This window comes from Gopherus evgoodei, chromosome 1, assembly GCF_007399415.2.
Source record: "Gopherus evgoodei ecotype Sinaloan lineage chromosome 1, rGopEvg1_v1.p, whole genome shotgun sequence".
Taxonomy (NCBI): Eukaryota; Metazoa; Chordata; order Testudines; family Testudinidae; genus Gopherus; species Gopherus evgoodei.
The window spans coordinates 153,426,775-153,450,919 of NC_044322.1; the positions used below are offsets into that span (position 1 = coordinate 153,426,775).

At 43.3% G+C, this 24,145-nt stretch overlaps 1 protein-coding gene across 1 annotated transcript; it reads right to left on the reverse strand.

The window, feature by feature from the left end:
- Nucleotides 1–656: 656 nt before the first annotated feature.
- LOC115643911 (protein mono-ADP-ribosyltransferase TIPARP-like) lies at nucleotides 657–23,201 on the reverse strand. The gene is made up of 6 exons (XM_030547954.1): nucleotides 23,141–23,201; nucleotides 8,661–9,060; nucleotides 3,926–4,097; nucleotides 3,548–3,735; nucleotides 1,805–2,077; nucleotides 657–1,098 (listed from the first exon to the last, which is right to left on the reverse strand). Exons 1-6 carry the CDS (start codon nucleotides 23,199–23,201, stop codon nucleotides 657–659), a joined length of 1,536 nt encoding a protein of 511 aa, XP_030403814.1.
- Nucleotides 23,202–24,145: the final 944 nt, after the last annotated feature.

Genomic DNA, 24,145 nt, shown 5'->3' on the forward strand with positions numbered 1-24,145 from the left:
TACCCAAAGAGATACCAACAATGAAGTGGAAGTCAGGGTGGGAAGGGGTGGAGTAGACTGTCAGGATTCTAAGAGGAACAAAGGGAGACTCTCTGATAATGTATATTGGAAAGATCACATGCACCAGTAGCAAACCCTTGCTGCGTATGCCCCTGGGATGTTTTACTGAACATTTTAGGAGTATGCTTTAATGGGAGGAGTGTGGAGGACACAGAACAGATCCCTAGACCCCTGGGGTGGTTGTTCTGATCAGCAAAGCCACCATGACGGTTGTTCTTTGTATCAAATGCTTTATGAATAGAACAGTATAAATAACTGATTTTTGATTCAGTGGCCAAACCAAAAAAATGGGGGGTGGGAATTGCTTCTATGTTTCTATGAACCAAAATGTCAATGTTTCATTTTGTTTTTGAGGGGTTTGAAGTGTTTTTAAATACCATTGAGGGAAAACCTGAAATGAAACATCTTTCCAAAAAAGAAAAATTGAAATGTTTCATTCCAGAAATGAACTGTTCTGACGTTTCTGAAATACTTTTTTCGTGACTGAAACAATTCACTGAAACTGACCTGAATTTGCAAATTGTTTCAGTTGACCTGAATCTGCATTTTTCAGTGGAAAAAAAAGGTTGTGCACAAAATTTTTTGGCCAGCTCTAATTATGAACCATCTATTGCAACAGGGTCGGAAAACAGCTTGTAGAGGATCAGGAAATATGGGTAGGACTGGCTACTGTTAAAGATCACGTAGATACTGTAAGTGGAATCAACACATGAATCAAAGGGTGGGCCATTAGATCTTATTTTTGGGGGTTGACAATAACTAGCATTCCCTACAGCAGACTTTCCCACCAGGACCTTTGCCAGAAACATATAGCGCAGCCCAGCCTTGCATGCTGTACAAAATCCATTTGAGTACTGGGCATTCTTGGCAAAATAGCTGCCTTTGCCAAAGGCTGCAAGATGCTGTCCTGAGAGACGAGGGTCAAAGCCCATCTGACAGATGGAGTTCTTGCTGTCTGCTGAGGTGCCATGGAAGAGATGCCGTTCTAGCTGTTTTTTCTCTTCTGTTGAGAGTCCTCGGGACATTATTTCCTTCTGACTGAGCAGAGAAAAGAACACAGAAATAGGGGAGTTAGGGTTACTGCTGTGAGGGAACATTTGCTAAGGGGCTGGGAGAGAATTAGAGACCTAGTCCTACTTTTGTGTTCTCATTCCTCTCTGCTTACTCAATATCTAAAATACTCAATCCTGAATTCGAAGCACCAAGGGTTCAGTTACCTATAATTTGAGAGAGTACAGGATACCCCACACAACTAATCACACCCACACCTGTGTGTGATCACTGTTGTGCACAAGTTCTACTCCACCCAAGCTCAAAGATCGCCCATCAAAAACCATGATGCACTCAACAGTGCATTAAGATTCACCCACTGACAAATATGTTCACTCTAGTACAGTGGGATCTGCATTCAGTTCATTAATGATAAGATCTATGGTTTGCCACCAAGCACAGCAGGATCTTCATTCTAGGGTACTAGCACATCTGAGATTCAGGTTCCAAGATTTTTGAGGGCACCAGGATCTGCAATGCACTATTCCCAACCTAGATCCCATGGTACATTCTATAACCTCATGTATTCCTTCAGTGCAGAGGCTAGCCCACTGGGGGCCCTAAGCAGAAATATCCCCCTTTCCTACCCAACACATACTAATAATTAACGGGGGGCCTCGTTGAGCTGCTCAGAGCCCTAAGCAATTGCTTAGTCTGCTTATGCCTATCATCAGCTCTGTATTCCTCTTTATACCTGCTGTATTTTTGCCAAAGATACTCCTGCCTGATCCTGTAAATCCCTAAAACCAGAAATGTATCCTCTGAGAGAGATTTGTGGAAGAGAGTATAAACTGTGCGGTACACTGCTTCTGATGGTGCTATTTCACGTTGCACATAAGTGAGTCCTTCTGGGGGGCATGAGATCCATGATGCAGGATATGGGCCAGAGTACCCATCAGTGGGATCCTCCCCAGGGATGTTGGAAGCATAAGGATTGAGATGTCCCTTACAACCATTTGGAAGTGTCCTAAGAAGAGAACAGAACAAATATTTGTTTGGTTTTAATATGTTCTGGTTACCTTCATTTTCCTATCCTATACCCATACCTACATGTTCCACCTTCTTTTAATTTAGACTATAAGATCTTTGAGGCAGAGACTGTCTTACTGTGTTTGTAGAGTGCTTAGCACAGGGGCCCAAATCTTGATCTCGGCACTACTGTATTATATATGATAATTACTTACAAAAAAACTAAGTCACAAAGTTAGTTAAGTTGCAAAATCAAGCACTTAAAAGTTAAGAAATATAGATTTACAGTTGCCATGCAAACCTAATTTTGTCTCTTGGTGCATTCAACCTGTGCACTGAGTGACACAGGTTCCTGTGAAAAAAATAGTATGTGATCATGTAAAAACTGCCTTAATAAAAAGTTAAATAAAGAACCTGATCGTAATGCATATGTACAAAGAGGATGAATTAAGGTTGCACAGGCTTTCATAACTTTCAAATTCTTGACTTTGCAACTAGAGCTGGGCAAAAAACTGATTTTTTCAGTTTGCTGGCATTACCCTTCCACTCCCTCCCAAAAAAGTTGGTTTGGTTGAACCAAATCTAAAAATTGTGAAAAATTTTGGTGAATCAAAAAGACGTTTTGGGTCGAATTAAACATCTTCTTTGGTCCAAAGTGTTTTGTTTCTGGGCATTTTTAAAGGGTGAGATTCAACACAACAATGCACTACAATACCTTATGACTTTTAGCCCAGATGTGGCAGACTGGGTTTGCCTGATGTGGGGAAGGAATTTGGAGCACCCTAACAAATGGGCTATAGGTATTCCAGGATAGGTCTCTGTCAAGCTCTTCTGTTGAAGCTGTTCCACTTTGTATAATTGATTAGTCATTGGAGCAGGGACTTTAACGTAAGCTTTCCATATCCAAGGTGAGTGTCCTAGCCACTGGGAAAACCATTGTCACCCTTGTTCCTTCACACAGTAACCATTCATTGTCATGTACAGTCATTCACACTGAGTCCAGGGAGAGATGGCTGTGGGGGGAAACCTAGCCTTGCCTTCTTCCCACCTTTTGCTCCTCCAGTAGCTCCCAGAGGAGCTTGTGATGCTGCTACTTTACCAGTGGCATGGGCCTGTCCTTGGAATATTTGTGGTGTTATCATGGCATACTGCCAACATTTTCCTTAGGAAGGCAAGTGAGAGAAGGGAAATGGCAAACAGTCTGTAAATAAGCTAAACCTGAACAGAAATTTGAGAGAGAAAAGAAAGGAACTTCTCTAGCCCAAGGGCTTTCTCCCTGCTTTCTATCAAAGGCCTGCTGAAAACAATGGATATGTGAGAACTTTTCTCAAAACATCACAATAATCCTTTACAATAGAAAGTGTTAAGCAATTTAAATATATTGGTGCCCTCACCAGTTCCCTATACAATTATCTGAATGGCATTTACACTTTTTTTTAGAGGGCGTATTGCAGGTGGAGTTGCTTACTGCAGATGTGGTACCATGTCGATAGGTGTGTAGTAGGCAGGACGGCGCTGGATGGATGACTTTTGTTCTGTTGTTGAGTTAGTTTGTATAAGGTTCTTCAAATCTAGAGTGTACTGTTGCCCTTCATGACTGAAGCTGTAGCTCTGTAAGCCACTCTCAAAGGCATTAATTATTTCTTGGGAAATTGGCTGTGCAGAGAGAGAAATTGGGGGTAGGGGGAGAAGAGATGGAATCAGAATACGATAAGGAAGAAGCCAGTTTTCCTTTCTGACACTTGGCCTATAATAATCCAGTTCTACTCTCATACACACTACTTCCCACTTTGCAACTCCCAGCTCTGCCCTGGAGGGCATCACCTTTGCCTCTTTCTTTCCTGACCTCCTCATATTCCTTCCAATTGGTTTCATCAAGCCAGTACATGTGCCACTCTGTGTGGAGATGTGGGTTATGCTGTGGATCATGGGTGTTGGAGAGTCTCCGTATTTTGCCATAAGGACCAAAGGAGTACAGTTCCATCGCATTTAGGTTGACTTTGCCTTTTGAACCATCCCTGTGGAAGAAACAGAACTTGCAAGAGGTTTTCCTGCTGAAAGAAACTGGTGTTGAAGCATGAGCAAGCATCATTACTCTTGCACCATCCGCCACAGCACCTCCTGCTGAGAGATGCTGAGAACAGAGTAGCTTGGAATTCCCCATTCAGCCAGTGCTCTTGCATTGCTTCCTACAGCAATCCAAAAAGAATATGCTCTTATAGGACTATGTACAACCAGTAAAAGATTTCAGGCTAGAGTAGTGGGACAAGCTGCTCTCACACATCAATACAATCAGAATCTGCAGCATAGAAACTACTTTTTTAAGTTTCTAGCTTTTATGGTTGAATATTACCAAAGTTGGACTATCTGAAACCACATCCATACTAGGGTTGCCAACTTTCGAATCACACAAAACTGAATACCCTAGCCCAGCCCCTTCTCCGAGGCCCCACCCCCACTCACTACATTCCCCCTCCCTTTGTGGCTCACTGTCCCCCCCTCTCACACACTTTCACTGGGCTGGGGCTGGGGCAGGGCACTGGGGTATGGGAGGGTGAGGGCTCTAACTCAGGGTGAGGGCTCTGGGGTGGGGCCAGGGATGAGGGGTTTGGGGTGCAGGATGAGGCTTGGGGGTGGGGCCAAGGGACTCAGAGTGTGGGAGGGAGCTGCAGGTTGGGGCAGGGGGTTGGGGTGCAGGAGAGGATGAGGGCTCCTGCTGGGGGTGCAGGCTCTGGGGTGGGGCTAGTGATGAGAGGTTTGGGGCACAGGAGGGGGCTCCATGCTGGGGGTTGGGGCAGAGGGATTCAGAGTGCAGGAGGGGCAGGGCTGGTGCAAGGAAGTTTCACGCCCTAGGCAAAACTTCCACCTTGCACCCCCAACCCAGCTAACCCCGCCCCCCCTCACGGCAGCTAACTCAACATACGACTTGGGGAGCGCACCCCCAGCAGCTACCCCCCCACCACAACAGCTAACCCCCCCACGGCCCCCCACGGCAACTAACCCCGCCCAGGGAGACTCCCACACCCCCTCACCATAGCAGCTAACCCTGCCTGGGGAGACTTCTCCCTCTCCCCCCCCGCCCCCCGCGGAAGATAACCCTGCCTGGGTAGCCCTCCCCAGCTCACCTCAGCTCCGCCTCCTCCACTGAGCATGCCGGCGCTGCTCTAATTCTCCTCCCCGCCCAGGCTTGCGGCGCTGATTGGCGGAGACTTAGAGCTGGGCTGTGTGCTCAGCGGAGGAGGCAGAGTGGAGGTGAGCTGGGGTGGGGAGCTGTTCCTCTGTGTGCCTCCCCCCATTACTGTGGGCAGCCCTCCTCGCGTGCCCCCCCACCCAGCACACATCCACTCCACCTCCTCGCCTGAGGGGACTTTCTGGCGCCCCCAACCACTAGGCGCTTTAGGCGGCCGCCTAGTTTGCCTAAATGGTTGCACCGGCCCTGAGGAGGGGGCTGTGGGTTGAAGCAGGGGGTTGGGGTGCAGGAGGCAGTGGGGCCAGGATGAGGGATTTGGTGATGTGGGAGGGGGTTCCAGGTTTGGGGGGACTCAGGGCTGGGTCGGGGCTTGGGGCTTGGGCTTGAGGCATGGGCTTACTTCAGGTGGCTCCTGGTTGGCGGTGCAGTGGGGTTAAGGCAGGATCCCTGCCTGCCCATACCCTGTGCTGTGCCCCAGAAGTGGCCAACAGGTCCAGCTCCTAAGTACGGGGGCCAGGAGGCTCAGTGCGCTGCTCTTGCCTGCAGACACCACCCTCACAGCTCTCATTGGCCGTGGTTCCTGGCCAATGGGAATGTGGAGACAGTGCTTAGGGCGGACCTGCTGGTCGCTTCTGGGGCACAGCACAGGGTCTCGCCGCTTCTGGGGTGCAGTGTGGAGACAGGATAGGTAGGGACTAGCCTGCCTTAGCCCCGCAGCACCATCGACTGGACTTTTAACGGTCCAGTCAACAGTGCTGACCAGAGCCGCCAGGTTCCCTTTTCGACTGGGCGTTCCAGTCAAAAAGCAGATACCTGGCAACCCTAATTCATACAACAAATTTTACCCTTCTTTTAACCAGTTAGAGGATGTAGTTGCCTAAAAACAGCACAAGGTTAATAATTAGTTAATAGTGTGTTAATTTGAACTGGGTACTATCCTTGCTAATTTCCTGGTCTGGCAGAAGGATCTGTTCCTTCCTGTTACTAATTAGATTTATGTTAGTTTTGCTAGTTAGTTTGCTGTATGGTTCAAGTCACTAATTACCTGATTACCTCTTCCATGGCTATGTCAGCTGGAAACAGACTGATTTAAAAAATGTTTGTAATTTGTTTTACTGGACATAGAATTCACACTATTCAGATTCATGAATTACAAAACTACTGCATCTATCTATATTAGGGTTATTTGCTGCCTCCCATCACTTAATATCTAAGAGCATCTACTACTTCCCTATTGTGGAAAAGTTAAGACATAGGTCTTGATCCCTACTTTGGACCAAGGATATCTAGGTATTGAAAAGAGGAGGGCATCTTGCCCATTTTGAATTTAGCAAAATTCAGTCAGAAGATATAACAGTAGATCTTTGATCATTTTGCAGAGAGTGGTAGATATCTGATAGACTGCCATGCACTGCTGGGAAAAAGTCTTTGAAGGCTCAATCCAGTTTCTGGCAACTATGTGTGAGTTACGGTGACCAGACAGCAAGTGTGAAAAATTGGGATGGGGTGGGGGGTAATAGGAGCCTATATAAGAAAAAGACCCAAAAATTGGGACTGTCCCTATAAAATCGGGACATCTGGTCACCCTAGTGTGAGTGCTCCTAACCAGACTGACCCACAGAATTAGTGAATCTTTTGGACAGCCAGGAACTCAAAGCAGAGGAACTATTGGAGGATAGGGAACACGCGATTCAGGTATTATTTTTACACCCTTACTATTGCATGTTTGTAAATGCAATTTGTGGTATGGATGCACTTGGGGTAGAGCAGTAACATATCAGTGGCTCCTGGTGCATGTTCAGTGGTCTTGTTACTGTGCTGGCAGAACTGTCCTCATGTGAGCATGGAAACTCCACCCTCCCACCCCCAAGTGTCCAGCACAGAAAACACTTTTTCTCTCTCCATACCTGCAGTTTATATATACCCAAAATACAAGTTAAGGATGGATGTGCCTTTGATACTGCTGGCCCATTACTCCCATCTCTCCATAATACTGCAAACAAGTCACACTTAAAAATGTGATGTAGTTGATTGATGAGTTAGCTTACAGTTTATTTAGGTAATGGGGTCAGGGTGCCAACACTAGTGCTAACTGCTGCTGCTGCAGAGTCTGTTATTAGAGTCTCATGACTTGGCCAATATACAAATGATGTCCTGTTTTGTAACTTCTTTAAAATATTCATCTGGGATCATGGAGAACTTTCCTAACATTCATTGTTCTCAGTCCTAAACCACAAGTAATGTATATAATTCATTTAGCTCTGCCTTCTTTTCAGGAACCACCTCAGAGTGTTTTATATTCTGTTATCATTGCTGCTTGATAGTCTGGAAGAATAAAAATCTCCAGAAGCTGGAAGATAGATCTCACTGAAATACTTGGTTGGTTTCCATGATGGAAAATGAACACTGCAACCTTTGAAGTAGGATTATGGGATTTGCATATGAAATCTGATAATCTTACTCAGAAAGTATGTGTGGGTTAAAAAATACCCGCTGCCTTGGTGTCCCTGTTGCATTTTGGGCACTGTGGTGTAGTTTCCGAGAATAGGCTCATAAAAACAAAAAATCGCAGTTGTGATGGCAGAAAAGCAGTTGAATGGATCAACCCAAACTGTTTACATTGTAACAGATTAAATGGAGCATGCCTCTAACCAGTAACAAAATTGCAGTTGTAGCTGTTGTGTGGACATGGTCTGAGTCTACAGACAGTTGCCCTGTACCATATTGCATCTGTAGCTGGGAAAGGCTGAGATTGGAGTAGCAATGATCAATGTCATGTCATTTAGGTCATGGAGGTCACTGAAGTCACAGAATCTGTGACTTCCAGAGACCTCTGTGACATTTTCTGCCTCAGCCCCTGGGGCCGTGGTGGGACTGAAGCTGGCAACCAGCAGATCCTTGGCAGGGTTCCAGTGATAGGCGACAGCCTCCTCAGGGTTCCCCCACAGAGTTCCAGTCACAGGCGACAGCCTCCTCAGGGTTCCAGTGACTGGCGACAGCCTTGTGTGGGGGGAGGGAGGAGGAACCCTGCAGCTCCCACCCACTATGGTGGTGGGGGTAACCGTGGAGCTGCAGCACCAAAAGTCACAGACAGGTCACAGTTTCCATGAATTTTTGTTTATTGCCCATGACCTGTCTGTGACTTTTACTAAAAAGAACTATGAAAAAATCTTAGCCTTAGCTATGATCTCCCTAGAATTATTGCTCCTGCACTATTCCATAAGCAGCCGCTGCTGGGATTGGGTATGACTGGAGTAGTTATGAACTTTCTACTTCTGAAGCACTACTATTCCAGTTGGGGGTGAGGGAGGGGGGGGAGTTGTCTAGGACAAGAGCCTCTGAGAGTTGCCTTCTAGGAGAAGCTGGGTCTGGAGGTTTTTCTGTCACTTACTTTTCCACCAGTGTAACTAGTGAGTCATTTACATTGCTGTAAAGTTTCTCCAGGTGCTGCTGAGCTGATTCATTCACGCTCTGCCACACTCCTTTCTTCTTCCGCATCACCTGCCAGTGGTAAGGGTAGCGTGTGTGGTGAAGCTGGCACCTCTCCCCTTCTTTGCAGAGGCCAAGCAGAAAGCGGTCACAGATCCTGATGCCATTTGCCTGGTGGATATGAAATGGTATCCCATTCTCATCCTCGAGCTGCTCTGGAGCTACCAAATGGCTTTTAGAATCATCCCCATGCTGCATATTGTGGACATGGAGTGGAGTGAGTTCAGTGGAACTGGCTTCACATTGGCTGAAGTGGTAGGGGTCTAGGGCAATTGGAGTAGAACCTTTTGGAAGAACAATTTCTGGGAGAAACAAAGGAAGAAAGGCTGAATACCTGGTGAGCTGTTCTGCTGCAGTGTCCTGGGCTTCAAATTCACCATCCTCTTCTCCCCCTCCCCCATAACATATAAAATGTATTCCCCGTAAAACTGCCTCTCCCAGACATCTCCTGGATTAACCACAGTTCACATCCAGCTATCTCCCAGCTGTACTTCATTCACATACCTGCACACAAACATACACTGCACAAGCCCAGTAAGACCTCACTTACCTGCTCTTTCCCTCAGCTTACACAGACTCTTCCCTAAAATAAATCATTATTTTCTGATCTTCAACCCCCAGCACTAGCATTTCTCTCCTCAAATTGATTTATTTTTATTTGTATTACCATAGCACCTAGGAGCCTAAACACAGACTAGGACTCCATTGTGTTAGGTGCTGCACAAACACAGAGCAAAAAACTTCTCTCCCAGTGGACACCCCTTTTCCTGGACTTTACCCTCATAGCACCCTCCTGGCTACTCCAAAATGATGCCCCCTCTCCCTGGCTTTCCCCTGATAGGACCTCCTCCCATTTCTGATTCATCCCTGTGGGCAGGCACGTGCACTGCTTCCATCATTTTCCAGGGGCTTTACACTAATCACCCAGTAGGTTCCCATTTAATAGGGTTTCATCCTTCCAACATCCACCCTGCTCCCTCAACAGAACCTCACTCCTAGGATTCACTTCCAGGTCCATCATGCTATTACCATAGGATTCCTCCCTCTCCTCTGGGGATTCTTACGTACACAGCACCCAAAATGAATATTTACCTGATTTTATCTGACTACAATCTGTCCCTTTATATTATGTATGTAATGGGCACCCACCCCCATGATAGCTAGGGTCTTATGAGTCAGGTTACAAGTCACCCTTTCAGACCCCTCCAAACTGCTTCTGCAATGGGACACTTCGGGGCCATACAGTGCAAACACAGGTCACTCACTGACCAAACACACAGTGTTTCCAAACACTGTGGTCTCCAAACACACAGTGGTCTCTCAGGGTATATCTACACTACAAGTGCTACAGCAACACAGCTATGGCACTGCAGCTATGCTGCCACAGCGCAGTGGCAGACACTTGCTACAGCAATGGAAGGGATTTTTCCATCATTGTGGTAAATCCACCCCCTCCAGAGGTGGTAGGTAGGTTGATGGAAGAATTCTTCCATCAGTCTAGCAGTGTCTACAGCAGGGCGAAGGTTGGTTTAATTATCTCTCTCAGGGTGTGGATATTTCACACCCCTGAGCAGCAGAGCTAGGCCATCCTGTGTTTTAAGAGTAGACTGGGCCTCAGTGGAAGCATCTCGCCTGAGCTTCATCCCACTTCCTCCTGGCCCTGCCCTGCAGGGATGGGACCCCTCTGCAATGGGAGCAAAAAGGGGAGTTAATCTCAAGGTATCTCTGGTGGGCCAGTGAGTTTCACTGCTTTAGGCCAACAGAGGACGGACCCCCCAGTAACATGTCAGGATGTTAATGCCGGGCTGTGCTGGGTGGGGGAGTGATGTGTGTGTCAGCTCCGGCCACGCTCACCCCTCCTGCTCTCAGAAATATCCAGCAAGGTAGCACCCAACCTGGCTTCTCCTTAGTCTTAGCTGCCCTAAAGGCTCTTCCCTCACTGCTGCTCAGCCCTGATCCTGTCTCCCCAGAGATCCCTCCCTCCCTCCCTCCCTTGTCAGCGGGCTGGGTCATGCGACCCCTGCCTCAGCAAATCTCAAGAACCCACTAAGGCTCCACACCGGCTAATGGGTTATAGTCACCTCCTCTCCTAAGCTTGTGTGTTGGGGGGTGGAAAGCAACACGTGAGTCAGCTCTGGCCACACTCAGTCCTCCTGCTCTCTGTGCATGGGGTGCACAAGGCAATTCTATCCATCAGTTAAACTGCCAAACATCCGTCAGTTAAACTGCCAGCCCCATCTGTCAGTTAAACTGCCAGCCCCAGCATTCCAGGCTGCCCAGCAACACTCTGCGCCTCTCCCACCCGCTGCCCTGGAGGGGCGAGATACTGCATGCGGCATGGAGGGCTGTAAGCTGTAAAGGCATGGAAGCTTCACTTTCCCCAGCACGCTCTGACACTGCCCCCATAATGGATCTTGAGCCTGCCCTGCAGGGACTCCCCCTCCTTCTTGGGCTGAGAGGGGAAGCCAGTCTCAGTGTAGGTTGGTCTCATCTGGGGATTTCAATCCCCCTCCCTCTCCAAATTTTTCAACCTCAATCATTTACTTTTGGGGCTAGCTGGCTTTGGGGGAGTCATGCATGGATCAGCACAGGATCATGGTCTCTCTCTCTCTCTCTCTCTCACACACACACACACAGAGGATAAGCAAGGCAAACTTCTGTGCTCCTCTCTCCCTCCCCATGCCCCACAGAAAGGGATGCTGCTGGAGTCAACAGGGACTTTATGGTGTCTTGTATCATCTCTCTATTCCATTCCTTTATGTAGCGTGAATGTCAGTCTGCAAGAGAGTCTAGAAAGTTTGCAGTCCTCTCCCTACTCCACCATAAACACACTGATCCGCAACAGGAGACTCCTCTTCCTAGGTTCACTCACAACCATTGCTCCAACAGCAATAATTAATAACGGACTCTCTTTGGGCATAGGGATTGGCTGTGTATGTCTGCAGGGGAGCTGAGAAGTACATATAATGGCAACCACTTGTCCCCAAAGTCCTGAATCAGTGGACACTGCCCCCAAACAGTCAGATGGAAACCCATTTCTCCATAGCCTCTCCAAAACTGAGCCAATAAAAATGTCTCAAGAAAAAGGAATAGGCACCAAAGAAATTTAATAAGTTCTTTATATTTAACCTTCAGAACATCTGATCAAAAAAACTGGGAGCTTCTTCATTAGACACCTAACTATGCATTTAGAAGCTTAACATTAGGCACCCATCTTTTAAAATCTTGGCCAGAAGTTTTAAGGCTATATTGTGCCTTACTCCTGTGCACATGGGAAGGAGGGTGATTTCAAGAAGCCTCCCCCCGCCTTTCACACCCTCCTCCTCATAGACAGTGAGGGAGCTCTTCAGAGCAGAGGCCATTCTTTCTGAGTGTTTGGAAAGCACCTTGCACATAGTGAGCTCTACCATACTTATTGATCAGAATAACCCACTCAGTCATCAGGGACTGTTGAATTCTTTGTGCTTCCTGCAGTGTACAGGCTACCTCCTCTTAGTGTTCTGAAGGTGCTAGCCAGCACAAAAAATGCTGGGAGAAAATAGGGTCATGGCCCCATCACTCCTTGTCACCAGTCAGTACAGATAACTGGATAAACAGAGTAGGAGAGGTTCATCTTGTTAAGTCATGAGCATGGCCTCATTTTTCACTTGGAAGCAGGGTTGGATTTAGGGGCAGGCAACCCAGACAACCGCCTGGGATGCCAGGCTTGGGGTGCGCTGGTCTCAGGGTGTTATTTTTGTTTGAGACAAAAGGGAAAATAGAATGTTTGAAGTAAAATGTTTTAGGTATTCTGTATGCAGATTCATTTTTCACTAACTTCCTAGAAAATTCTGGGCCTTTGTAGAATCTCATGGATCCTTCCAGACTTTTTGAGAACAACATTTTTCTCAAATACTGCTGTATTCTGTGAATTACAAGAACTGGTTGTATTTTCTGTCTACGCAAAAGAAAACTGAGAGCAGCCATCATAGTCTGCACAAACATAAAGAGATTCAAATACTTTGCACTTATACAGCACTTTACATTTTCCAAGCATTATGCAAACAGTAACTAATTAGGTCTCCAAACACTCCTGTGAAGTGTGTAACTAAGAATTATCCCCACTTTATAGATGAGGAAAATAAGGACAAGAGAATAAGTGAAAAGATATTACCTCACCTACCCAGGGGCAACCCGTCCATATAGGTGAAGTAGGTGGTTGCCTAGGGTGCCAAATTAAATGGGGTGCCAAATTTGAGGGGAAAAAAATCAAATTTAAAAAAAGAAAAAGATGAAAAAAATAGAAATAAAATAACAAAGATGTCATTATTTCAATTCCTGTGCACATACAGAGGGAATAGGAATTATAATTTCTCTAAATTTCTGAGAATTTATTATGTCAAATCTTTTATTTACTGCAAAAATAATATTTTAGCTAAAAAAACTTTCAATTTGCAATGTAGGGTCAAGATGGCCCACTCCGCAATTTTAATAAGCAATAACTCAGCCACAGTGAAACACATCCACCAGCGGCAAGAGCTGCAATGCTAGCAACATCTAACTCAAATATACATCAAGGTTGCATAGCCAGAAATTCATGTAGAGCGGAGATATTGCGAGTTGATACATGTCAAATAGTCATTTTAACACACATTGCAGTAGATGGTTAACAATTGAGCGAATGCTGTGGGAAATTGTTTCTTGGTGCCAAAGAATAAAGAATAATGTCTTTCAGCATTACAAATCCAAAATGTGAGTATCTTTAAGTGTTATTAAACCTTAGTGTTATTATCAGGCTATATAATTATTAACTTCTCTTTGTTATAACTGGTTCACATGTAATAAATAAGGCCCATAAAAGAAAATTAACAGTGTTAATGCTTAATAGACTACCAAAGTGAAGACGTCACTCCAGGTGGGTAACCATGAGGAAGGGGATTGCTTTCCAAACAACCAGTGTTGGATTATAACGTTGAAAAAGGTCATTTTGTTTCCGTGTTTCCAGATGAAGGAATTTTACTTGGAGAGGAGGTTAGCTCATATCTACGTGGAAGCAGTTTGGAACATCAAGATGCAGGTATATTATTCTGAGATGAGAGTAGCTCACATCCACAAAAAAGGAGTTTGGAAACTCAAGATGATGGAAACTTACTTCTAGATGAAGGCCACTCACAGCATCAGATTGATATGGAAGTGGAGAAAATTTATTACCTTCAGAGACACATGCGGAAATTGAAGTAAATGAAGTAGAAAGAAAAAGGATGAAGTTACAAACAAGTTATAGTATGGGAACCCAGCTTCATGGCCCATATATGATGACCATGTGCGGCAAATTCTTGTGGAACATGGATCCGAACAAGTTCATGAATTTCCTTTCTCTAAGGATGGAAATAAAAGAAAATTCTCTGCTCAGCATTACAAGAGGAAACTCATGGGGAGGAAATTCATCGAAACTGGTTACAATATTCAGTGTCGAAGGACTCTATGTTTTGCTTTTGCTGCAAGTGGTATAGAAATCAAGCAATTGGTACATCACTTACTGAAAATAGTTCGAAAGACTGAAAAAACATATCTTCAATTCTCTCTTCACTTGAAAGAAGTACAGAATGTTTGGAATGTTTTCAAATTGGAAAGAACTTGAATTACAATTGAAAAAAGGAAAAACTATTGATAAAGAAAATTTACATGTAATCAAGGAAAAAGAAGAATATTGGCAACAGATATTAAAGCATCTGATTGCTTTAGTGAAAATTCTTAGTGGGCAGAATTTAGCATTCAGCAGCCATGGTAGAAATGAAAAATTATACACTTCAGGTAATGGAAACTTTTTAAAATTTGTTGAATGCCTAGCTTTATATGATCCAGTCATGAAGAAGCATCTATGTAAAATAACTGATCATGAAACACAGGTTCATTACTTAAGAAAAAATATGCAAAATGAAGCCCTTCAAAAGGGGGAGGGATAGCTCAGTGGTTTGAGCATTAGCCTGCTAAACCCAGGGTCATGACTTCAATCCTTTAAGGGGCCATTTAGGGATCTGGGGCAAAAATCTGCCTGGGGATTGGTCCTGCTTTGAGCAGGGGGTTGGACTATATGACCTCCTGAGGTCCCTTCCAACCCTGATATTCTATGAAATCCTAGCAAATGCCATTAAAAAGAAAATCATAGAAGCAGCCCATTCCCCAAAATACTTTTTAATAATACTGGACTATACACCAGATGTGTCACGTTGAACAAATGACAATGATCATTCATTTTGTGGATATGGAAAAGTCTGCAGATGAAGATAATGTTGAAGTGCTCATAAAGGAACATGTTTTGGTTTTCATACCACTGAAGAAGATAACTGGAGCATTTATGAATGAAACTATTCTACAAGAGCTTGAAACAATGTCATTATCTGTTGAAAACTTACGTGGCCAAGGCTATGATATAATGGGAGTAATATGAAGGGTAAAGACAATGGTGTGCAAAGGAGAATCATGGAAATCAATCCTAGGGCCTTTTTCATTCCTTGCAGTTTGCATTCTCTGAACTTGGTTGTCAATGATGCTTCTAGATACTGTTTGGAGGCAAAGTAGTTTCTTTGACCTGGAGCAAGGTGTTTATGTGTTTTTCTCAGGCTCAACATGCTGTTGAGAGATTCTGACTTGCCATGTGAATTCTCTAACTGTGAAACCACTTAGTCAGACAAGTTGGGAGAGTCGCACTGATGCTTTGAAGCCTCTTTGCTATGAACTTGGAAACATTTATGATGCCCTAATTGAAATTTCTGATGATACTACCTTTACTGGATCATCTGGCAATACAGCACTTTCAGATGCAAAAGCTCTTGCAAATGGCCTTTCCAAGTTCAAATTTGTGACTTCACTCATTTTGAGGTATAATATCCTTTTTGAGATTAACCTCACTAGTAAGCAACTTCAGGAAAAAACTTGAATATACATTGTGCTATTCAAAAACTTCAGCAAACTAAAAATATTCTGGAGGAATTCAGAAGAGATGAAGGGTTCGAAAGAACACTGGTAGATTCTCTTGAGCTTGTTGAAGAAATAGACTTTCCAACAAAATTTGAACCAGAGCCAGTTCACATTCGGCAAAAGAAACAGCAGTTTTCATATGAAGGATGAGACCCACCCATTCAGAACCCAAAACAAAGGTTCAAAGTGAATTTCTACTTCACAGTCCTTAATACTGCTATTCACGCGGTTGACAAAAGATTTCAATAGATGCAGCAGCTAGAGTCAGTATTTGGCTTTCTATATGATATCCACAGCTTGCAAAAGTGAGCTTCAGGCTTGTAGTGAGCTTCAGGCTTTTTCAAGATGACTTAAGAAACATTCCACTCCTGAAGAAGTACTGAAGTTTGTTTGTGAAAATAAACTCATAGACAATTTTCCAAACATTTTTATAGCTCTACGCATTCTTTTAACTTTGCCAGTTTCCATAGCTAGTAAGGAACGTAGCTTCTCAAAGTTAAAATTGATAAAAACATAACTGTGTTCAACCATGCTGCAAGAGAGACTTGTTGGACTTGCCACAATGTCAATAGAGCATGAAATAGCTGGAAAACTGGATCTAAAAGAACTAGTGACTGAATTTTCAAAACTTAAATCAAGAAAAGTCATGTTTTAAGAGCACAGAGTGTTTTTTATTTGGAGTGTTTTGTAAATACAGGTTAAAGTTCATTGAAGAGTTTTCTTATTTCTTTCTATATTGAATGTGGTGGTAATGGCAGTTAAAGCAGGGTAGCGCAATGGATGAGATTGGATTTGTAATAATAAAAATTATAATTAACATTTTAATGCATTTTTATTTGAAATCAGACTGAAATATCATCTAGCTGTTGTGTACAAATCTATTCTGAAAATTTCGTATCTCTATTTTATCTGATCTCAGAAACATTAGTTGGACATGGAGGGATGGACAAACCGAATAATTAAGCCTCTGTTTAAAAAACAAAACAAAATGCTTAAATATTAAAAGGAAAAAAGTGTCAAAATGTTTCCCAGTTTACCAAAAACCTCAGCCTAAAACTTCCCTTGGGATTTGGGGGTTGGGGGAGCCGATTGCATGGTTCACCTAGGGTGCCAATTGCTGGTAGCTAGTCTAGGGCTGCCCTGCACCTACCTTGTCACTCCAATAGCATCCAGCAAGTTAATGACAGAACCAGGATTAGAACATTATCCCTTGCCTGACACCAGATATAGCTATTTACACCAGTATAAAATCTACCAAGTCAGAATGGTAGAGTTTTATACCCAGCTCGCACTGATTTAAATAGCTGCATAAAGTGCAGGTCAATGGGAAATCGGTTCCCCTGTCTCCCAATCCCAAGCTCAGTTTACTAAATCACAACTGCCACTCTGTGCAGGGGATAGGGATCAGTTACTATCACCTGTTCTAGAGGACAGAAAAAGAAGTTCTTAGGTTTTCCCTGCTGCAGCTCAAGTCTAAGTTAAATATTAAATATAATTTGGATATACTTTAACTACAAGAACTATTAGGCAATGATGGGACAAACTATTAAGGCTTAGAGCCCACAAATACTTATACACGTGAGTAACTTTATGCACGAGGGGTAAAATTCTGGCCCTGTTGAAGTCAGTGGCAAAACTTCCATTGGTTTCAGTAGAACCAAGATAATGCCTCCAAAGTCTCATTGAGTTCAAAAGGAATGTTTACAAGAATAAGTGTTTGCTGGTCCGAGGCCCAAAGCTAGACTTCCATCTTCTAGAGATAGTTTAGAAATAATAAAATATATTCATCACCCTATAAGATTATCTAGATGACTAGGGGTAGCTACCAACCCAAATGTTTCTATTTCAGAACTCTTTTCATCATTATTGCTATGACAAAATTTACACTTTGTAGGAATCACTTTCTTAAAATTGAAAATGGTTTTACAGGTAGAGAGCCTGACATTAAGGTGTAATTCTGAGCTCATTTCCTACAAGTGATACTGATATTTTGCTTTCAGTGTTAAAAATCTGTATCATCTTTCCTGGCCAAATCCTGCTTTGACACGAACTTGCAAGGGGTGGGGTTCCAATTAATCTAGATGGGAGCTATGCATGAAAAGCAGAGGGCAGAATTGGTCTTCCTAATTTTATAATGACATTAAATTACTACTAGCAGCATTCTGTAGGATGTTGGTATTGATCTAAACAGTAAAACTGCATACATGGAGATTGTTTGTACGATCTAGTTCAAATCTGAACAGCTCACAAGAGATTATATATATAGTGAATTCTTATATGAATTACTCCAGTTTGACTAGGTAATGAAATAGCATAAACTGAAATGAGAAAAACGATACTTGATGATCCATACCTGTCACTAAAGCTGTAAGAAATAGCCAATGGAGATATAATGCAAATTAATGTAGAGTGGTGTGTTTTTCTTTCTGGAGAATTGCTTTGTCAATTCTTTGTTAAGCTCCTTGCCAAAGCTAAGGGCTGGCTGCTCCTCTGTCCCCTCTTCTGGTCTCTTCTGAGTACACTCCTACAGGTCTTCAGTCTCTGGGGCAGAATGCTGGGATTTTCCCACTCTCAGACCAGACCCAGTAGTACAGTACCTTGCATACTAACTGTGATTACTCAGCAGGTCCAACTGGACTCAGTACCTATCATTCTTCCCTGTGGGAGCCATGAGAAATGGCAACCCCAAACAGCCTTCTTAAAACTAAGTATAGTTTAATCTTAACAGTAGGAACAAGAGAAAGGGATTTTTAAAATCATGAAACAGTGTGTACGCCTCTCTATCTTACTTAAAAGATTTAGGTAGTCATATCTAACTCCAGACCTCTTTCTCCCTGGAGTCTAGGGGTCAGACTATTTCCCAGCAGTCTCTGGCTTAGTCTCCTTTTTAACCATCTAACATCTTCAGGAGACTATTTAGACTATGTCTAAACTTACAGCGTTACAAGGTCATAGTTGCAGCTACACTGCTATAGTGAGTGTCAACACCAAAGCACTACAGCAATGGAAGGAGTTCTCCCATCACTGTAGTTAATCCTCTTCCCCAGGAGGTGGGAGGTCAACAGATGAATTCTTCCACCAACCGTGCTCTGTCTACAGCAGGGGTTAGATCAGCATAGTTACGTCTCTGAGCGGTATGGATTTAGCTATACCAATGTCCATTTTCAGTGTAGATCAGCTTGCAGTCTTTAGACCTTTCTTAGGCACTGATCTCTTCCCCCTCAACGGGGGTTCAGACATTCCTGGAGAAACTGGTTTAGCAAGGCCAGTCGGGGATCTAGCCAGTGCATCATGGCCAACGGCTCCCGTATTGTCCCTCAAGTGTTTGAAGAGTGGCATATCCAGATTTCCCATCCCCCTCCTAGGCAACTTTTCCTGACAATGTTGCTAATGACTTAACACAATATGTGCATGAAGTGCAAAACACAATAGCCCAATCAAGATACAGTACTCATAAATTATTACATGCAGCTACAAAGGCATCACACTCCTTTTTACCAGTTATAGCCCTAGCTGCCTTTTTTGCAGTCACGTCAACAGCTCGGTAGCTGAGTCTTATTTGTGTCTCTTTTTAGAAGTCCTGACTGTACCAGAATGCTCTAGACTTTTCCATGGGGAGCATTTTTTTTCTTTCACTCGGAATCATTATCTGCATATATAAATATCTGTACACAGAAGTGCACACACACAGTCATATAAACAAAGGATCCATAAAAGCAGGCAAGCTGTTGAATTTTGTTGTCTGTTAGCATTGCTGCATAGTTGAATCAAAAGGAGGTGGTGCAGACTTTCCATTTGACTTTCTGCTCCTTGAATGCTGAGCAGCTTTCAGCGCTTCTGGGATGCTCATTTCCAATCTTGGATGCTGAAAGAATCAGGCTCCAGTTCTAAGTTAATGTCTCCTGGGATATTTGGCCAGAGGACAGTTTCAAAACAGGCTATGCTGTGTAAGATATCGGTTTTTTACCACTTGCTCAATTTAAATTGCTGCTTATTGATATTAAAATGTTAATACTTTTTCAGCGTTGGATCAGATTTTACTTATTTATTTGGAAATTAAACTTGAAATACTTTTGGCAAACATTTACTAGCGTTACAGTTCTGTTATCTAAGTGTGCTAGAAGCATATCCATTGCTCCTCTTCCTCATCCTGTTTTTAATACCGACCCTCATGGCTCTGTATTTTTCCCACCATCCTGCTAGCCCAGCAGGACTAGACATGTTTCCCTTTGAAGTCTGTAAACATTCTTTGATCACCCAGACTGTTAGCTAGCCAATTATGCAGACATTTAAATATCTATCTGGAGTACAGCTGGGGAAATAGTGGGAAAACGTATTCACAAATATTTGTGCAAAATCTGACTGGAGATTCTGTTTGGCCAGGTTTGTATACTTTTTTATTTGTTTTTCTGGCAAACATTGGGGTTACCACTATTTGTGCATAGAATTGCTGGGGGAGACAAGCTTTTTATTATGAGGATACAAGTGTCATACCCAATGAAGCATATGCTGCAGGACTATAGGAATTAGTGCTAGAAGTGTTGGGATGCCCTCCTCTCTGTACACTGTGTGATGGGGTGATCTGCCACCTTAAAGTTAGTGGTGCCTGGTGGGGCAGCCCACCCAATCATATACCATGGCCCTTTAAGATTCTGTCGTGTCTTATATGCAGAGGCCAAGGATCTGTTGGAAGAGAGGAAATGGTCCAAGGAATAAGTAGTGTGTGGGTGGAATCCCATTATTATCTCTTCAAGCACCTGGACCAGGACCCTTACAGAATTGGCAGTGCAAGGGTCCCCTCTCCTCCAGCCATTTGGGATGAGCTTTAGGAATGTGACCCGCATATATGCTGCCTCTCTCTCCTAGCAATGCAGGCATCAGCAGAAGAAAGCTAGACTGCTGGACCGTCAGGGCTTCAGAACTAATTGTTGAGGAAAGGCTCCGGCTAAAGGAGAGACAGACCAAGGTCCTACAGCTGGCCTAAGTGACTACTCCGGCTCCAAAAAAGAGAGCTGGATGGTTCTTCCCTGAATGAGGTAGACAGAGGGACTGTCTAAAATACAACCCCAGCCCTGGAAAGAGAGCTAGGGAAGAGTCCTGCTTGAAGGAGGGAGATTCTGATGGTTTGAGCCACAGCCCTAGCTCCAGGAGGAGGATTATGGGAACTCTGGCCTAAGGAGGGAAACCATAAACGTGGTTTGAAATATGGCTTGGTAAGAGCTAGAGAGGCTCAGGAGCCACCTAGTGCAGGGGCCTTCAGCAACAGACTAGTGTGGTGAGAAACCACCTAGGAAACCAGACCCTATGCAGGAGAGGATCACAGGATGCGAACCTGAAAAATGGCCTAAAAAAGGAGCACAGTTGGAAGCAGGCCAAGGAAATAGTAAGGGGTTGGGAGAAATTGGCCCCAACAGCCATATACGGGGTCTCTAGCTTGAAACCAAGAGATCGAATGAGCAAGCATGGTTTCCCCTGCCACACCCAACAAGAGGGTTTATTAAGGCCTTGAACAAGCAGGCCACAATCAAAGAGGCCAGGGACTATACACCTTCATGTAGTATGACTGGCCTGCTGTGGTATTGAACTCTTTACAACCCCGAAAGGGTAAAGGACTACCAGCAACCCAGTTGGAGGGCAGAGGTTGTGACAAAGGACCAAAAAGCAGGCCAGACAGCAAGAGATCCATCAGAGGGAAACTGAAGCAGTCTTATTGTAACTCCAGTTTTTGCCACAAGGGGGCACACAAGACTGAAGGCAACCAGTAGCACACTGGCTTAGCGTGTTTGGTAGTGAAGGTGTTAGGAGGTAGGGGGAGACCAGGCAACTGAGACAGCCAGCAATTTCAGCACAAATACAACTGACTTATCTGTGGTTATTGCAGTATGAGCAGCTGTGGGGAGGAGAAGGGATGTGTGAGCTGTGGAAAAGTCCCTTGCCTAGAAAAAAATTGCACATCCAGTCCTAGAACATGGAAAAAGGCATCTGTTCTTGGGCATGGAGTCCTCCGATTCCTGCCCCTCCTCAGTTTCTGATCAGACACCCTATGGAACCACCTCCATTCACAGCTGCATTCTTTTGTAGAAGAACAACATTTGTTTGTTTTTGGGGGAGGGAGAAATTGATAATTATTCAGTGTGCTGTCCAAAATCTGACTGAATGAAATGGGTAACTACTGACTGTATTGTCTAAAATCTATCCTCTCAAATGTAATAAGAGATCAATATCATACCAAAATCTAGGAATTAGTCCCAACTGAATTGCCCTAGTAGCATAATGATATATAATTGAAAAACTTTTAAATACCACTTTATAGCTCATTATCTGTGCCCAATTGAGTAACTGCTCTTTCTCTAGAGCACTTTAGATCCTGTTTTTGATTATTTTATTTAAAAATTAGATCTCTTTTTTAAAGACAAGCAAACTGCTTCATATAACGTAAGAACTGACATGAACGGTTACCCAACACTTGAAACAGATCCACGCTGAATCTCATTTATGATTCAAACAGTTTTGACAATGTTTTTAAAGTAACTTCCTCCCCCATTTCACTAATACCGTAACACTAATTTAGTGATCTAAGCAACTGGATGGAAACAATAATACTCCTTTTAGCCATTAGATTAAAATCCAACAGGTTTCATTATCTTAATACTATGGCAAGGGATACTCTGCAAATGCTTTGAACAGATACTCTCAGCCCTACATCCTTCTAATTAATTTTACGCTTGCAATTTTCTTATTGTGTTTGTTTTCAGCTGAGCCATGTAGATAATCAGTTCTTGCATGAGTTTCTGGATATGATCCATTATTTTCTGTTAAATATTATTTGTGGTTTGGTAGTGACTAGAGACAGAACCAATCAAGGATCAGTGCTCTATCATGCTATCTGATGAATAACATCCATAGATCAGTCCCCACCCCAAGAGTTTACATTCTAAATCTAAGACAGGAGCCAACAGGAGAGATACAACAAACCATGGTGTTGGGGTGGGGAGCACGAGGTAACCGTGAGACAGTTATGAAAAGCGTACATAAATGTTTTTATTTCATGATGTCTGATAATCTCATCATGCTTGTGTCCTATGCAAGACCTTCATCTATTGTATGCCCTAGGGGTGAATACTGCATTTCATATTTTAGATCACATCTTGAGTAAGAGATACATCATACACCTTTTTTTCTATCTCCCTCGAGAAGTCATCGAGGCCATGCCTCTGCAGTGAGGTAGGACCAACTAATCCTAAACCATCTCTGACAGATGTTTGTTCAACCTGTTCCTAAAAACCTCCAATGACAGGTATTCTTCGAACTCCCTTAGAAGCATATTCCAGAGTTTAACTATACTTACAGTTAGAAAGTTTTTTCTAATATCTAACCTAAATCTCCCTTGCTGAAGATTAAGCCCATTACTTGTTTTCCTACCTTCAATGGACATGAAGCACAAGTCATCACTGTCCTCTTTATGGCAGCCCTTCTCAGTCATCTTTTCTCAAGACTTAACATGCCCAGTTTTTTTAACCTTTCCACATAGGTTTTCTAAATCTTTTATCATTTTTGTTGCTGTCCTTAAGACTCTTTCCAATTTGTCCTCATCTTTCCTGAAGTATGGTACTCAGAATTGGACACAGTACTTCAGCTGAGGCCTCACCAATGACAAGTAGAGCAAGTCAATTACCTCCCATGTCTTTCTTACAACATTCCTGTTAATACACTCCAGAATATTAGCCTTTTTTGCAGATGCATAACATTGTTGACACATATTCAATTTGTGATTCACTATAACCCCCAGATCCTTCTCAGCAGTATTATCATCTAACTAGTTATTCCCTATTTTGTAGTTGTGCATTTGATTATACCATAGTATAAAATACAACAAACTGATTTCTTCTTAGTAGGTGCTGACTACAATATGACCTAGCACCAATCCTGCATTGATTTGTATGGACCATTCTGTACCTGACCCTTTAGAGGAGTCAATTTATATTCAAATTCAGTTACATGACTATTAATCAACTTGGTTCTGGCAATGATATAAATGCCCTTTGATGCATTACTCTTGGCAGTCTCAAAATAAGAATGAGTTTTTGCATGCAAATCCCATTGACTTCCCCGTAAAGAGAATCTTTGAGCAGCATTGGACTCAGACCTAATTATGAACCCAAGAATGACTGGCAAATGAACAAAAATTGTGACCATGACACTGCTGAAATAAGAGTAATAAAAACAATAATACAATCTCTTGAAACAATGAGATGATTATTTCTGTTCTGAACCATCATGCAGTAGATCTAGATTTCATTCTTGTTGGATTGAAATCCATCACTCTGCAGATGGATCTAATAAATCTTTATTAAGGCAAAACACTCAGCAATCAGTGATGAGTTACTTACAAGTGGGAAGCACATTAGGACAACGTACCACAGTCCC